General features: G+C 36.6%; 1 protein-coding gene across 1 annotated transcript in view; it reads right to left on the bottom strand.

The window, feature by feature from the left end:
* The window catches only part of LOC150107513 (uncharacterized), a 67,679-nt gene extending 50,807 nt beyond the window's left edge, over positions 1 to 16,872 (bottom strand). The window contains exon 1 of the mRNA XM_090392119.1: positions 16,743 to 16,872. Within this exon, the coding sequence (XP_090248245.1) occupies positions 16,743 to 16,872 (130 nt within the window). The remainder of the gene's footprint in view (positions 1 to 16,742) is intronic.
* Positions 16,873 to 17,074: the final 202 nt, after the last annotated feature.

Below are 17,074 nucleotides of genomic sequence, written 5' to 3'. Positions count from 1 at the left end.
GAAAAGATGGAAATTTTTGATGAAAGATAGTTGTATCATTCTTAATTCTTCTCTTGTACAGTCCTAGCACACTTCTTGAAGAATGCATGAGTAAGGATTTTAAACAGCAGTGTGGAATGATTTTTTTTCATATCTATAAGAATTGTTTCAATGAAAAATTTGCTGGACAAGAAAACTGGAAACAGTCCACTGAAGGATATTAAGCATAAACGTTAGATTACAGAAAAGCAGAAAAAAAAAACAACTAAAGAAGGGTTGCTTTGCTGATATTAGCAGAGCAATAAAGATCAATTTCAAACTTCAAGAATCTAAAAAGGAGAAGGTTCATCATATCATTTCTATCAAAATTACTGTATATACAAATACCCCTTTTCAGGATAAAAAGAGCCAAGAAGCGTGTAACCTATAAAAGTGAAAAGAATAGTGATTGGAGGTAGGAAAGGTTTTATTCATTTTTTTGTTTTTAGAAATAGACATCTTCCAAACCATACCTATTTCTAGAAATGGAGATCATTGAAGTCATAAATAGGAGTACGCATATTTGTTAAATGAATTTTCAAGGGATTTTGGTTTGAGAGGACTGCCTTGTTTCTCCATATGGAACCATTCAAGTCACAATTTGTAAAGGCGATTGATAAAATTGTCCACGTATGGCTTAGCAAAGAATTCATTACCGTATATTTACTCAATGCCCTCCCAATTTCAATTTACCTTAAAAAACCATGAACATGAAGCAAAGAGAAATATATAGTCTTGCACCATAGAATGTTATTTTGTGGGCACCTATATTATACAATCAGCAAATTTCTGATATCCTTGAAGGGATATGTAGAACACTATGATAGTTTTGCTACCCTTTTCTCTTCCACTCTGTTTAAGTGACCACAGGACGTGAGATGTTTTATTCACACTTCAGAAGGCTAACTGCATAAAGTTCCTTACTAATAACTTCATTTTTAATATGATTCTGCCACTGATGACATCTGTTCACTAAATTTTCTGAGAACTTTCATATCTGTAATTCTTTTACTTCTAATTCAGCTCTCAGATCCATACGTTAAACTGTTTTGAACACTGTCCTGCATACAACTAGTTGGGTGTTTTCTCTGTTCCATATAAATATCTATTAGCTGACTCACTACCACCATATTTAATTTGCAATCTTCATTAAAGTTTGTTCTTAAATACTGTGGATGAGAGCAGTTACAAAGAGTTTTCCTGCTGGTTACAAAGCATATAACTGCTTATAAAGTTTAACATTCTTGATTTAATCCTTTAATAAAGCATAAGCTAATTTTGTTAAAACAATGGTGATATATATAATTACAGAATGTGTGTGTGTGTGTGCGTGCGCGCGCGCGCGTGCGTGCTCGAAATTTGTGAACTTGCACGAATATATCCCTCTTGTGAGCAAAGATTTAATCTGTTTACTCTGAGACTTCTGAAGTGAAAATAAAAAGAGGAGTTAGACAAGGTTGTATCCTTTCACCAAATTTATTTAAGATCTATAGTGAGACAGTGATGAAAAAGATTGAAAAATAGTAATTAGCATGAATGGTATGAAATGGAACAATCTTAGATATGCTGATGATACAATTCTAATAGCAGCAAACAGAAACAAATTAATCAAATTACTGCAGCTACTAATTGAAGAAGTTAAAGAGTTTGGATTAGCTATAAAGGCAAAAAAGACAAAATTTATGAAAATCTCAAACGACAACAGATCCTAGCCAGAAATATTCATGAACAATATGAACATGGAACATATAACAGAATACAAATATTTAAGCATCTACTTTACTGCATATGGAAAAGATAAATAAATAAAAATAACAACAGCCATAACTATCAAAGAATGAGAATGAGATAGAGAATGAGAACACAGAGATCTTTATTACAGGAATTGATCCAGAGAAAAATGAGATTGGCAGGACATGTACTGAGAGGTTCAGCAGGACAGAGGATACTAACAACTTAAGAAGAAAAAACATGGGAAGAGGATCAAGAGATAAAAAACGAAAGACATGGTTTGAAGATATAAGATCATGGACAATATCACGTTTCTATACAAAAACAAAAAGGAAAGCCACCAACAGAGAGAACTGGAAGAGCATGGTGCTGCCTCCTCTCACTGAGGATACTACATGGAAATGAATAATTTGAGGGCAAGAGTAACATGTTCTACTATTACTCTGGTTAATGAATTTATCAAAATGTACGAATTATTTAACTATTTGGTAGAAACTCGTAATCGTGCTCAGGAAAATGTCATCTAAACTCGCAACCAAAGGATTTGGGAAACCCGTAGAAATCACGAGATCAATATAATTTTTACAATATTCAATATTCAACTTTGCAATAGATAACGAGATCAACAAGAACCAGGCCATCATAAATTGTATCTATTATAATAAATTTATGAAGCCAGAAGAAGTCAATGGAAACCGTATAGTGAGGGAACCAGCAGCCATTCCGTTTACCTTAAAATGTTGAATTTCCTTTTTTTGTGATGACTGCAGCAATCCTACAAGGAATACTTTCCACAAGAGTACGACTACAATCAATGGGAATTTTGGATCATCCTTCCTGTAGGGATGTAATGAGATCCTGGACTGTTGTGTGGCAGAGATCCCTTTATCTCATCCGAAGCTCCAATTCATCCCACAGATAATCAGTTGCTGTTGAGATCAGGGGTCTGTGGAGGCAAGTCAAGTGTGGATGAATTGCATGTCCACTAACCACGCAGCAGTTGGCCTATGACACGGTGCATTGCCTTGCTGAAAGGGACAATGGCCACTTTCGTACAAATGCCACAAAGTAGGAAGCTGTCTAGAATGTTCATTCAGAGTTTAACGTTCATGGTATCAAAAAATCCCAGATCATACCATACCGCCACATCCAAATTTCATTTTTTTAAGTTACTTTCTCTGGTAATAGGCATTCACTGATTATTCTCCACAACCACATCCATCTATATATATTCTTCGATCCATAACACAGCTTTTCAAAGCTTCCACTTCCCACTGCACACGTTCTTTTGTGCCACTGAAGACAATGTTTCATGTTGGTGGAAGGAAAATTTGCTGACAGAAGAGCAAGAAAAATCCAATGTCGGACCTTCGCATTCAATATGTCGTCCGAGGAATGACGGTTTTTACATATTATCCTTTGTAGCAACCGAGCGGTCATGTTCACTGAGTGTGTTGGGCCGTCCACTACGGGGACCACTTGTAGTTGACTCCCTGCGCTTCATCTCACTGTGGTATCACTGACTATATACCTGGGATGGCCCAATTTTTTCCAACTTTGCCGAACGGATATGCCTACAACATAGCATCTCCTCACAATGCTTCTTTCAGACTCCGTCAGTTTCTTTCTCATAGCAATTTAATAGTTGCACCGACTTGTAAGCTTCATATTCCTGTAAGTTATATCGGCTACAATTAGGTGATTTGTTACATGGTACGATTCAACTTGCCCATGGGGAGGGGGATATCCGTTGATGTCTTTCCAAACAGTTTGTACATATACCTATTAGAATTTCGAATCAAACATTAACAGACACATCAACGTTGATAATATTGATGAAGCTTCTTCATGAAGCTAACTATAGCTGAGAAGAAAGCTATGCTTCATCTTATCACACAAACTAGATCACGTGTAATGTTAGAAAAAGAAGTGTTTGTAAATATGTATTCATAATATATTATTGAAATTATTTTTTCCAATCAGGATAATCACCCTACAATATAATTATAATTCACACAGTTGGATCACTATTATGGTCACCGATATTCACAATATTGGTGGAAGTTAAGGGATCTCAGATTGAAGCCCTATGTGGACTTAACTGTTTTGTATACTACAATTCAGAATCTCTGAAAAACGAAGTATAGAAATAACTTGCAGTTAGTTATTGTTCTCTGCAAAATCCATCTGATGAATCATACTCATACATGGAGGCAATTTTTTCTAACATTATTGGAAACTTCGTATTTTGAATTGTGATTTTATGGAGATAGCCGTATAATAATAATAATAATAATAATAATAACAACAACAACAAAAAAGGAATTTGCAAAATTTGGGATTCCTACACCACGAATATATTAAAAAAAAAAAAACTTTAATAATGAAAACGAACACATACGCTATCTCTATTTTATTTTGGAAAAAGGATACATGTTATATTGCTGACTTACCCATTCTGAGTGGAAAAGTTGATCACATATACAATTTAGTCAAAACATTGAACAAAAAACATCACACCACTAGACGTATTTCTAGTGCAGTCATATTTTTATATAAAATTTAGGCGATATGAAATGATAATGTCGTACGTCATAATTTACTATTGCCTAAAGATCGTTTTGCAATGATACGATTCTCACGACTTCTAACATCTGGCAGATATAAAATCAAGGACGTATACTCTGCTGTTTTCACTAATAACCTTTACTACTTTTATGTGCGTTTGATTTCTTTCCAATTATTGGTGGATTACGTGAAGGACACAGAGAGTTGTATAGTAGGTGCCCTCCCTCGATGAGTCTTTGGATTCCTTGGAGGTGTCACGAAATAATAATAATAAATAATAATAATAATAATAATAATAATACACTTTGCTTTGCTTATTATTATTATTATTACAGTACCTCTAGGACTCGTTTGAAACTATTCTGAAATACTCAGCATACATGATCTACTCTCTGCACCAGATTATTTTACCACCATTATTTTTCTTGTTACTTGTTTGTGTTGTCTGGGTGATTTGCCAGAGAATATATGCAATTAATAAACAAAATTAGCATACAGTTAGCCAGCTATCAAAGAAAATTAGGGTTTTTGTCCCGCATGCCAGATTCAATTAAACCCATGTTTATTTTCAAAAAAAATTAAAATGTGCACGTTATAGTTAGAAAAATTATATATCCTTTCCTTCATGCTTACAGAATGTATCATGAAAATTATGGAACCAACTACCGTGTTAGAGTGAAACTTTAGTTAAATATAAACCATAATAAATACTCGACGTTTCGACCTTCACAAATCGACTTCACAAAGATACAAACTGCACTACAATCTACATGGTATGCTATAGTTAGTGCCCAACCGTTACAACTATTGGCATGACCTCTAGTGAAAAATAATGGCTATAGTAAAATACTGTTAATAAAGTTCTTCCTAAAACTTCATCAAAAAATAATATAGATTACAGTAAACCATGGCTATCCCATACATTAAAGAGTTATCAGAAAACATTAATAGAATCCTACACCACTATAATCTTAAAGCCACTTTTAAACCACCCTTAAAATTAAAAAGCATATTCAACTCCTCTAAGAATCCTCTCCCTGCCCATAGACACACACCTATAGTTTATTACATCTATTGCACCTATAGCTTACCTTATATTGGGAAAACCGAACGTACAATCCCTATTAGTAAAAAAGAACACAAACACATTAAATTTAACAATTTTGGTGAGCAGGCCTCTGAGATCACGCTATTAACACCCTACACCAAACTAATTGGGAAAGTGCTTCTTCTTTACATCATACAAAACCTGGTATGAACCGAAATTTAACGAAGCCTGTGAACTTTTGATTAACCACCCAAATCTTAACAATAATGGTGGCATAAAAATCCCAAGAATTTGGATGGCACACATTCAGTCCACTTAGTTTTCCAGCAAACCCTGAGTTTAAGATTCTAAGCAGACGATAATTCCTCCAATGATGTTAAGCTGTACTGAAATTTAATATTTTGCAGGATGGCTATATCCAGAATGTCAGAAGTCCCGAAGGGACCGTGATGAGTTGGTTCAGTGGGGGGGCCTGCCATAACAGCATACTTAAATCCTATGTAGTTGGAAAGGATGCAGCCATTCTTGTTGGTAATTCTACAATTCCAGGCAGGGTGCTTGGAGTTTAAGTCTCCAGCAACAATGATGGACTCTCTAGCGCCTAAGATGGTATTTAGATCAAAATGCAGTAGAGTTTTTAACGGAGGGTTGTAGGCTGCGTAGATTTTCAGTCTGCCAGCCGAGCTTGTGAAAACCTCAACACCTGTAACCTCAATGTCGGTGGTTGGAGGGTTGTTTACAGAGTGGTGTTTGATATAATTTTTAATGAAGATGGTAGTGCCGCCAACTCTGTAATTTAGCCTGTCGGTTCTGTATAGGTGATATCCCCTAATTTTAGGGCTGTCCGAAGGTCTTAGATGTGTCTCACTTATTGGAATAATATCTGGATCATATCTCTGAGTAAAGTCTTGGAGCGCTAAAATTTTGTTTCTGAGATTATTTGCATTCCATACAACAATCTTTAGAGAGTCTGGAATTAGTTTGTTTCTACTCATCACGCAAGATTTAAATTTAGCGCCATTTGTGCGGTAAAGTGTTGCCAACGAGATAAAAAAGACAGCGTGACAGCTGAGAGTTCAGGGTTATTAAAAATGACCACACACAGCGAAGAGAGTTCGTTGAATGGATTATGGAACAACAACAAGTGGATGCTTATTTTTCGAACAAAATCATCTTCAGCGATGAGGCTCATTTTCATCTTGATGGCTTCGTTAATCGACAAAATTGTCGCATTTGGGGTTCAGAAAATCCACGAGTGATTGTTGAGAAACAAATGCATTCACAACGTGTCACTGTTTGGTGCGGATTTTGGGCTGGAGGCATCATCGGTTTATTCTTCGAAAATGCGGCTGGTAAGGCAATAACAGTTAATGGTGCTCGCTATCGCGACATGATAATCCAGTTTTTTGTGCCTAAATTGCAAGATATGGATGTGGGCGACATGTGGTTTCAACAAGACGGTGTCACATGCCATACAGCCCGAGAAACAATTCAATTACTGCATGAGTCATTTCCTGGTCGTGTAATTTCCCGTTTTGGTGATCAGAATTGGCCGCCCAGATCATGTGACTTAACGCCGTTGGACTTTTTTCTTTGGGGTTTTTTGAAGTCTAAGGTTTATGCCAACAAGCCCAAGACCACCCACGCCTTGAAGGAGGAAATTGAGCGCTGTATCAACGAAATTCAGCCACATTTATGCAAAAAGGTCATGGAAAATTTCGACAAAAGAGTGCGTATGTGCCAGCAAAGTGCGTATGTGGAGGCCATTTACCCGATATGCTATTCCATGCATAACCCTATATTGTATACTTTATGAATCAATAAGAAATTACAATTTTTAATTAAAAACTTGTGTTTTCTATCAAAATTACTTCTTGTGTGAATTTTGGGACACCCTGTATAAGTACTGTGAGGATGGATTGTGTTTCAGGTAGGAATCTCTTCATAGTGGTTAATGAAGGGTTAAACAGGCTAAACTCTTGTAGCATGTTTGCTAGAGAGGCATTATTGCCTCTCTAGCAAAAAAGATCTCTTTTCTTAAAGGCCTCTGATTGCTGAAAATGAACCTCTGGCTGTGGAGCAGGAGCCAGCGGCATTCGTGTACTAGAAGAGGAAAACTGTTTGGCTGTCTCCGATCGTCTGTTCTTCGGGTGTTGTATACATCCTTTATAATTTGCTAGGTGAAGGCTTCCCCAGTTGGCACATTTAGCCGAGGTGGTTTTCAGCTTGGTGTTGGTGGGGGTGGCTCTCTCTTCGCACTTAAAGCATCTGCACAGTTTCTGAGCGTGATCAAACGTCTGACATCTGTGGCACTGTCCTGTTGAAGCCCATTTCCTAAGAGGTTCAGGACTGATCTTAAGTCCACAGATGTAGTCAAGTCATAAATATTTTTGTAGGCCTGATGGATTTCAACCAATACTAGAAGCATCGGGTTCTTATCAGCTCTGGTCATTCTGCTGACCTTGATAGGTGGTAGGTCTTGGTAGCAGAGATCAGCGACGATTTCCTCTGTAGATATATCCTCAGAAACACCTCGAAGAACCACCTTCAGGTTTTTTCCGAGCTGAGGGAGAAGATGTGATGTTGTGCATCTTTCGAGTCCAACTCTTTGGTTAATCTTCTGTAGTCCATTACCGTAGCGTGCTGGATGTTTATGCCATCGTCTACGTTTTTGGGTGTTTTATATGATATTTGCAGATCGACATGGTGGTTCTTATGGATCCATCTGCGCTTTTTACGGAGGAGGATCGGGGTACCTTTTCTTTGGGAGAGGAGTCTGAGATGGGACCATCTTTATCTATTCCGTTGTCCTTGGATGGCTCTGTGGATGTTGTTTTGCGCTTCTTGCAGGCACGAACCTCTTCAAAATCTAAGGGAGTGGAGACCATCAAATCCAGCTTCTCTTCCATACTGGCAGTGTCTTCGCCCTCGTCATCTCCTCCTGACAAGGAGTATAAATTAAGGATGCCTAGCCACTCGTGTTCAAATTTTTTTAGAAGCTTTTTAAAAATGCTTAGCGCCCGCCCTATGTCTAGCGATTTTATGTAAGCGTCATCTTCGTTCCACTGATGCCTATGAAGAAAGGCGCTATCCCTCGCAAATAAAAATCCCGCAGGTCCAAGGACCTGCCAGCAATATCCTGTAGACTGAGGTAGTCTACTAGCAAAAGGAAATGTTTAAGTGTTGTGTGTTTGGGGGGGGGGGGGGTGATGCTGTGACCTTACTTGACTCAGCACAAATTTCCTACCTCCCTAAAATCCAGATATCCACCATTGGTCCTCTTGACGGGTGGGGCCTACGCAGCCATTGACTTCGTACTCGTACACATTTCGTATAGAGGGGGGGGGGGAGAGACAGTAGGAATTCAAGCTGGATTGGAGCCAGTGAGTGCAATGCAAGAATCAAGAAACACCTCCGATATTAGAATAGTAAGAAACCTAAAGGAATGCAGCTGTTTAGTGAACATATTCGTCCTCGTCACTCATCAAAGCGAAACTTGTAATCTTATTAAATCACGTTAAAGACTGGTCATGGTAAACAGGACCGATTTAGAATTTAAAAAGTTGTATAACAATTTCTAGAGCTAACACGTTTTTAAGAATGTAATTAAATTAAAAATTAAACTTGAGAATTGAATTTTTTGAAGAGTAAAGGAAAACTAAACCTAAATTTTCATTTATTGATTTTGTTTTCTTTAAAAAAAGACTTTTAGATTTCCCGAATTAGCAAATTTACCCAATAAAATAATTTCTTCAAGTGGAAAATTTACTAGAAAGGTGACTAAATCAAGAGAGGAAAGTGTAACTTACTTTCAACATTTATAAACTTATGAGTTATTAGTAGATCCTTGAAGACATCTGGAGAGAGAGAGAGAGAGAGAGAGAGAGGTGAAGGCTGTTGTTTGTTAGTATCAAATTAGGATACCTTCCACGAAATGCATCAGGGGAAATGCTGGATATCTTGTTTGAATGTAGTGCAACCTGAAAATATTAAAATCCCAAATAAATACATAATATATATTGGAGGGATATGATGCTTCCAAGTCAGTACAATTGCTTCGCGGGAAATGGCTGCGAGAAGGAAACTGACGGAGTTTGGAAGAGGCGTTGTCATAGGATGCCATGTTACAGGCTTATCTCTTCGGCAAACTGTTTAAAAATTGGGCCATCCCAGGTTAACAATCAGTGATACCATACCGAGATGGAAGCGCATGGAGTGAACTGCAAGTGCTGCGGTAGACGACCCACCACAGTCACCAAACGTGACCATCGGTACTACGAAGGAAAATATGTAAAAACCGTCATTCTTCGGCCCACACGTTGAATGTGGAGTTCCGTGCATTGACTGGAACGTGAGGTTTCACAAAAACAAAAAAACATGAGGTTGCACAAAAAAACAGAACCGAGACTCAACATGAGTTTCCATGGTAGGACCGCAATCCCAAGCCCCGCATTACCCGAATCAACATGCAACGCCGTCTTCAGTGGTAAACAGAGCGTGTACACTGGGACATGAAAGGTTTGAAAGCTGAGTTATGGAGCGACGATTCATGCTACATCTTCTATCGAGCAGACGGATGGATGTCGTTTTGGAGGATGCTCAGTGAATGTTTCTTACAAGAGTACTAAACTCAAAACATGAAATTCAGAGGTGGAGGTGTGATCGTATGGTCCTGTTTGTCTTCGGACCTCTGTATGTGGTGTCAAACATTGAATTCCGAGATGTATCTGAACATTCGAAATGCTTACTATTTGGTGGTGTTTCTAGAGAACTTCCGATGGTTTCTCTCAGCAACACAATGCACTTTTTCATAAGGCTGCTGTTGTAACTGCATAGTTTGTGGACATGAAAGTCGCCACAAATGACTAGACTCCACAGAGCCATTGAGATAATAGCTCTGTAGAGTCTAGTCAGAGAGCACAGAGCCATTATCTCAATCTTATTGAACATCTGTGGGATGAAGTGGAGTGTTGGGCGAGGTCAAGGGCCAACCTCCCTACGAGAGTCTATGATCTCATTACATGTCTACAGAAAGAATGGTCCAAAATTCCCATTGATTGCTATCGTACGCTTGTAGAAATCATGCCTCGTAGGACTGTTTTCATCATCTCATCGAAAGAAGGTCCAACATCTTATTAAGATGGGTGCCATGGCTGTTTGTTCCTCACACTATGATGTCCAAGCAATATCTCTCTGAAGTTGTAGTGAAGAATTTTGAAAAGTAGATCAGAGCTCACATATACAGAAAAGGGTTGACAGAGAAACTATATTTTGCAATGAGCACAATGGTTCACTATGGAAAGGTTGTTTGAGCAACTTGCTCGCATTGTATGTATAATAGAACTATGAGTATAAAAGCAGCATAAACAGGGTTGGACAATTAATATGGATGATATTATAAAGATATCCATATTTTAGTTAATACAAATAAAACTGAAATTTACTAAATATTTTTGAGAATTCAGCTTTCAGAACAAGTTGTCTTGGATTGCAGTACTTTAAGATACGGACTCTGTTCAGGATATACAGGGTGTTCGGGATAAATTTGACATATTTATAATTAATTATATTTTTCCGTAAGTTACATGTATTAACACACACTTCTCTTCATTTAAAAGTTTGGACCCTTCTTCATTCATATACAAGATGTCAGAAAGGATGGATAGCTGGAACCCACCTGAATCATGGAAGAGAATAACTTGTATCATGATGATTCGTGCCCGCCATCAAAATAAGGATATTACGACTGCTGCCCAATGCTCCCTGAATACAGTAAAAACAATCAGGCATGAACTAGAGACTTGCAATGGTGACTACGAGGATGTAGCAAGAAGAAAGATCCCTAGCAAACGATCTGATTGCGTTCGTACAGCAGAATTCCTCGCAAATCTGCAGGAACAGGTGTTGAAGAACCCTGGCATTGGAATTCGGGCTTTGTTCGTGGAGTTGCTAACTGTAGTCAAGCCCTGGATAACAAGGGTAGCCAATGGTAGGCCGTATGTATGGCAGCAGGATTCGGCCCCTTGCCACACCTCTGGGAAAAGTCAAAAATGGTTGTCTGAAAATTTCTACGACTTCACCAGTCCAAATGTTTGGCCTCCAAACTCCCCAGACCTTAACCCCATGGATTATTTTGTATGGGGCGCAGTTGAAAAAGACACCAATCGCACTTCCAGTAATACAAAAGCCCAGTTAATGGATAAAATTAAAACAGTTTTTGCGGCCCTTCCCAGGGAGACTGTAGCATCAGCTTGTTCGAGGTTCCGAAGCAGAATTGAAGCTGTGATCGATGCTAATGGTGGTTATTTTGAGTAAATCTTGTTGATAGTATTGTAATTAACTCTGCCTGTAATGTTTTTTTGTCAATTCATTAAATTTAATAGATACAAAGAAGATTTTCTTTTTCCTTACGAAACTGTCAAATTTATCCCGAACACCTTGTACATGCTTTTGTTAATTAGTATTAGATTAAATTTCACTAGCCTGACAGTTGTTTCAAACTATTGGTTCTTTTCAGACTAGGAAAAAATCTTATAAGGGAAAAAATCCTCTATACCATGCTATACAGGATTGGATAAATTAGAGCATGTGCTGAAAATGCACCAGCAAGTGCAACTATTATATAAACATGCAAGTTTCTTGCTTTATCTCCTTTCAAAGTCAGTTTTTTTGGTGTTGTTGATAATTTGAGTGGTAGATGAATTTCACATACGAAATTATGGGGGCTTAAAATGTGCAATGTTTATAGTACTGCGCACTTACAGTACTAACGTATTATAGGTTTTAGCATATTTAAGTTTTAGTATAGAGAAAAGATGGAAAATTTTAATGAAACAGAATTACAACATTCGTGATTCTTCTCTTGTACAGCCCTAGCACACTTCTTAAAGAATTAAAGGGTACGGATTTTAAAGTATACTATGGAATTTTTTTTTTCATATCTATAAGAAACGCTTCAATAATAAATTTGCTGAACAGGAAAACCGGATACAGCCCAATGAAGGATATTAAGCATAAAAGTTACATTGCAGAAATTCGGAAAAAAAACAACATAAACAACTAAAGAATGGCTGGTGATATTATCGTCATCATCATCACGAACCATGGGCTCACTGCCCGTTGGTGTCCCATGCCTCCTTCACTATCTTCTTCCACCTTTCTTTGTCAACGGCGCAGTGTCTTGTACACCCATTCCACACCAGTCCTTTATAGCGTATATCCATTCTCTGTATGGTCTATCTCTTCTGTTTAACCCATCCAAAATACCAAACACAAATGTCTTTATCTTCCGGTCCTCACTCATTCTACAGATGTGTCCAAATAATTGCAGCTTCCGTTTTATAATCTTCTGCATTAGATTCTCTTTGGGTTGTATCTTTCGATAGAGCTCTTCATTTTGTGATTTTCTATACACATCCTATTGGTGATATTAGCAGAGCAATAAAGATCAATTTCAAACTTCAAGAATCAAAAAAGGAAGCTTGGTCATTTCTTGCATCAGTCTTGGGACTGGTAGCTCAGCAGCAATTTCCTTCATTCCGCTCTGTCATTGGCTTTCTTCTTAATCTCCTGTAACTCCTCAAACCCGTGTTTTCTTTGTCTTGGGCCTTTTCCTTGGTCTGCCTCTTCTACTTTCCCCCTCTATTTTGCTTTCAGTTATTCTTTTCACAAGTCCATCATGACTACGTATATGTCCATACCATCTATCCCTTCTAATTTCGATCGATTTAATTAGAATTCTTTTTCGCTTATCTCTCTCAGGACTTGTTCGTTTGATTTTTTTCTGTCCATTTTATTTTGTTCATGCGGCGCCAGCACCACATTTCAAAAGCCTCCAATAGTCTTCTCTGCCTAGATTCCAGGTTTCGCATCCATACAGTGTAATGCTCCATATCAATGTCTTTATTAATTTTTTTTTTCAATTATAGGTTGAGGTTTCCTGTTTAAAATGCTTCTCATCTTAGAGAATTGGGCTTTTGCATTGTTTATTCTTAATCTTATGTCTTCTCTTGTTCTGCCGTATTCTGTTATTAGGCTTCCTAAATATTTAAAGCTTTACTTGTTTTATTTATTTCCCGCTGATGTCTATATGCTCTATATTGAGAGGGGTTTTGCCTGCAACAAAGATTTTAGTCTTATCTGTATTGATTTTCATTTTATATATTTCGAGGTTATTATTTAGTAATTCCCGTATTGTTTTAACGTTCTTCTATTTTCTGCTACAAGGGCTATGTCATCAGCAAATCTCATACGCATGACTTGCTCACCATTTATCTTTATTCCACTATTTATTTTATCTTTATTTTCCTGAATGGCTTTTTCAATATATAAATTAAATAAAAGTGGTGAAGGTATACATCCTTGTCTTACTCCATTCCTTATATTTATTATTTTCTCCTTATCATTGATTTTAATCAGTCCATTTTGAGTTTTGCAAATTTGATAAATTATTTTCCTGTCTATCAAGTCTATGCCAATATTAGTTGGACAATTTAGGAGTATTTTCTAGTTTACTTTATCGGTTTCTCTTAATCAAGGAACCAGTGGTGAGCTATAAGGGGCTCGCGCGAGCCCTTTGTTAAATTTTTCTCAAATTTGCGAGCCCTTCTTCTTGTTTAATAATCTTGTAGAACTAAAAAATACCACCGCGGAATGTATACATACTATTATAATTGCTACTTTAAATTCATATGGATTTTCTGATAACTATTTAAAAAATCATGCCATTGCATTTTGTTCTGATGGAGCTAGTGTAATGTTAGGAAACAAATCAGGTGTTGCAATCAAACTACAAAACTGCAAACAAACTTCTACAAAGATTTCCCAACATTGTGATTTGGCATTGCATAGCTCATCGATAAAAACACATTAAAGAAATAAATCATTTTGAAATATTTATGGATAAATTACATGCTTTTTATCATCAGTCCCCAAAAAATCAACGAGAATGAAATACGATTGCAAAAGGCCCTTGGTATCGAAATTTTAAAGATCGACTGTGTTTTTGAACCACGATGGGCAGCTTGCAGTTTACGACCAGCTCTTGCTGTGTGGAGAAATTACCAAGCTTTATGCAAGCATTTTGCATCAAACGATGAATATAAGGGCTATTAAAACCAACTTCTCAATTTGGAATTTGTAAAAGATCTAGCATTAATGATTGATATCCTACATGAATTATCATATCTGTCAGAAGTTCTACAAAGTCTCAATATAAGTATTATAAGGGCTAAGGTTAGCCCTTTTTTTTTCTTTTTATTTTTCTCGACGATGGGAGCCTTTTGTTAAAATTTCCATTGCTCACTACTGAAGGAAGCAAATGTAAGTATTTTTACTAAGGTCTAATCTTCTCTCTATCATTGTTCTTAAATATCGTTTCTCTTTTTCCTTTATTCTTTCTGAATTCAAATTGGTCTTCATCCAGCAGACAATATATTTTTGAATAATTTCTATTCTGAATAATTTTAGCAGAATTTTGCTAACATGTGTGATTAAAGCTATTGTTGTTCTAAATTGGCTGCATTCACACAAAAACAAGAATTAGGCTGTCCAAATGCTACATATGGTCAACACTGCTAAATGGAGCAGAAACCTGGACAACATCAAAATATTGTGAAAATAAACTAAACGCTTTTGTAATGTGGATCCTCAGAAGAATTCTTAGAGTCCCATGGACTGTGAAATGATTGGAGAAGTTAGGACTCTGTTGAAAACCATTAAGAAAAGGAAAACGCCTACCTTGGTCACATACTAAGGCATGAATCCCTACAAAAACACTCCTAGAAGAAATGATAAAGGAAAAAAAAGAAGAGAAAGACAAAGAATAGATTGGATGGGAAATATTAAGGACTGGACCTTTTTGTCCTATGAAGGATGTAAAAGAGAAGCACAAAACCGTACATGGTGGAAGTTCATGGTAGTCAACCTTCTGGAAGAAGATGATATCTGACAAGACAAGAGGCATTTATTTGCATTATTCTTTTTTTGGTATTGGTCTTATAGTTGATTTCATAAACTCCTTTGGTATTTCTTCTCTGTCATAGATTTGGGCTATTAATTGATAGAGTAAAGTTTTTGTTTCATCACCTTGATTTTGTAGTAGTTCTATAGGAATATTGCCTACACCTGGACTTTTTTTCTTACTCATTTCGGATAGCGCTTTATCAAATTCTTCTCGCATTGCTGGGGATCCTAGATTATCTCCATTTTGATTTTCTATATTAATATCGACATCAAGTTCGTCGCCATTATAGAGATTTTCAAAATAATTCTTCCATTCCATTAATATATCCTCAGATTCTATGAGTTTTTTCTTTTTTGTCTTTGAGGGCATTGTTTTAGCTGTTATTAAATTCGAAAGTAAATTTGTTAACTTCTTTATAGGCTCTCTCTATGTTTTCTTGTTTAAATAATTCATCTATGTTATTACATTGTTCTCCTAGGTATTCTTTTTTGACTTGTCTATATTTTCTTGTAATTTGATTTTTAAGATATTTGTATTTGGTCACATCTTCTTCTTTAACAGCATTTTTATATTTTCTTCTTTCATCCATAGGGCCAAGTATTTCATCTGCTATCCAATGTTTCCTTTTTCTGTATTTTTAAAAAATTTATTTGAGGCATTTGTAATAGTCTTTAATCATATTCCATTAGTTTTAATATTACTATTTATGTTTTCTGGAATGTTATGATCAGTTGAGTTGCCTCTTGGTATCTTTTCTTTACTTCTTTACTCTTTAATTTTTCAAGGTTCCATCTTATTGGTTTGTATCTTATGTTTCAGTTCTGTTTTCATTAAGACAATGTTATGGTCACTACTGATGTCAGCACCTGGATAGCTTTTACAATTTTTCTTGTTTGGTTTCTGTATCTTTTCTTGACCAATATATATATATAATCTATTTGAATCCCCAGGCACTTTCCAGGTGTACTTCTTCTTTTGGAACTTGGAATAGTGTACGAGTTGCTATAATTAACTGTTTTTTTGTGAACAAAATAGCGTTCCAATCTCTCATTATTATTGTATTGTCTCTGTCTTTAAAGCTGTTCCAGATTTCTTCTATTTGTTCATAAATTTCTTCATCGCTATGTTGTGATGTTGACAAGTAGACTATTGTAATATTGAGGTTTACTGGTTCATTTTGAATACTTATAGCCATGATTATGTCACTGTGGTTAATTACTGTAGTGATTAAATTTCCAACTTTTTTATGAAGCATTACTGCAACGCCTGACTCTCCCTTCTTTTGACCTGAATATACAGTATTATCCGAAATTCTCCAATCCAGAAATCCCCTGTCCCTCCCATCTCTTCTCACTAATGCGCAGAATGTCTATTTTGTCTTTCCATTTCTTTTTTTCACATTTTCTGTTTTACCTGATTCTAGCAGTGCTGTTGCATTCCATGTTCCAATATTCAGCTTATTTTTTGTCTTCGTTTTTGTATAAGTATCAGGATTTCGTTGGCTGTCGACCTGAGAAGCCCGGTTACTTCTCCTGCCAGGCATGACTATTTCAGTGAGGGTCCCCCATTGCCGAGCTTGACTTCACTTTAAACTTCCATTGCTGCTTTTACTTGGGAATGTAATGTGGTGGTTTCTCCTTGCCTTCCACATCACAGTATTGTATAATGTACAATATTGTATATTGTATGCTACAGGAGATTAATAGAAGTAGCGCTGCTGCCCACTACTAGGGATGTTAGTGGTT

This window comes from Typopeltis vanoorti, chromosome 4, assembly GCF_054136105.1.
Source record: "Typopeltis vanoorti isolate ZY-2024b chromosome 4, IOZ_Tvanoo_1.0, whole genome shotgun sequence".
NCBI classification, from domain to species: Eukaryota; Metazoa; Arthropoda; class Arachnida; order Uropygi; family Thelyphonidae; genus Typopeltis; species Typopeltis vanoorti.
The sequence above is the reverse complement of the archived record's forward strand: the minus strand, read 5'-3'. Positions and strand labels throughout refer to the sequence as shown.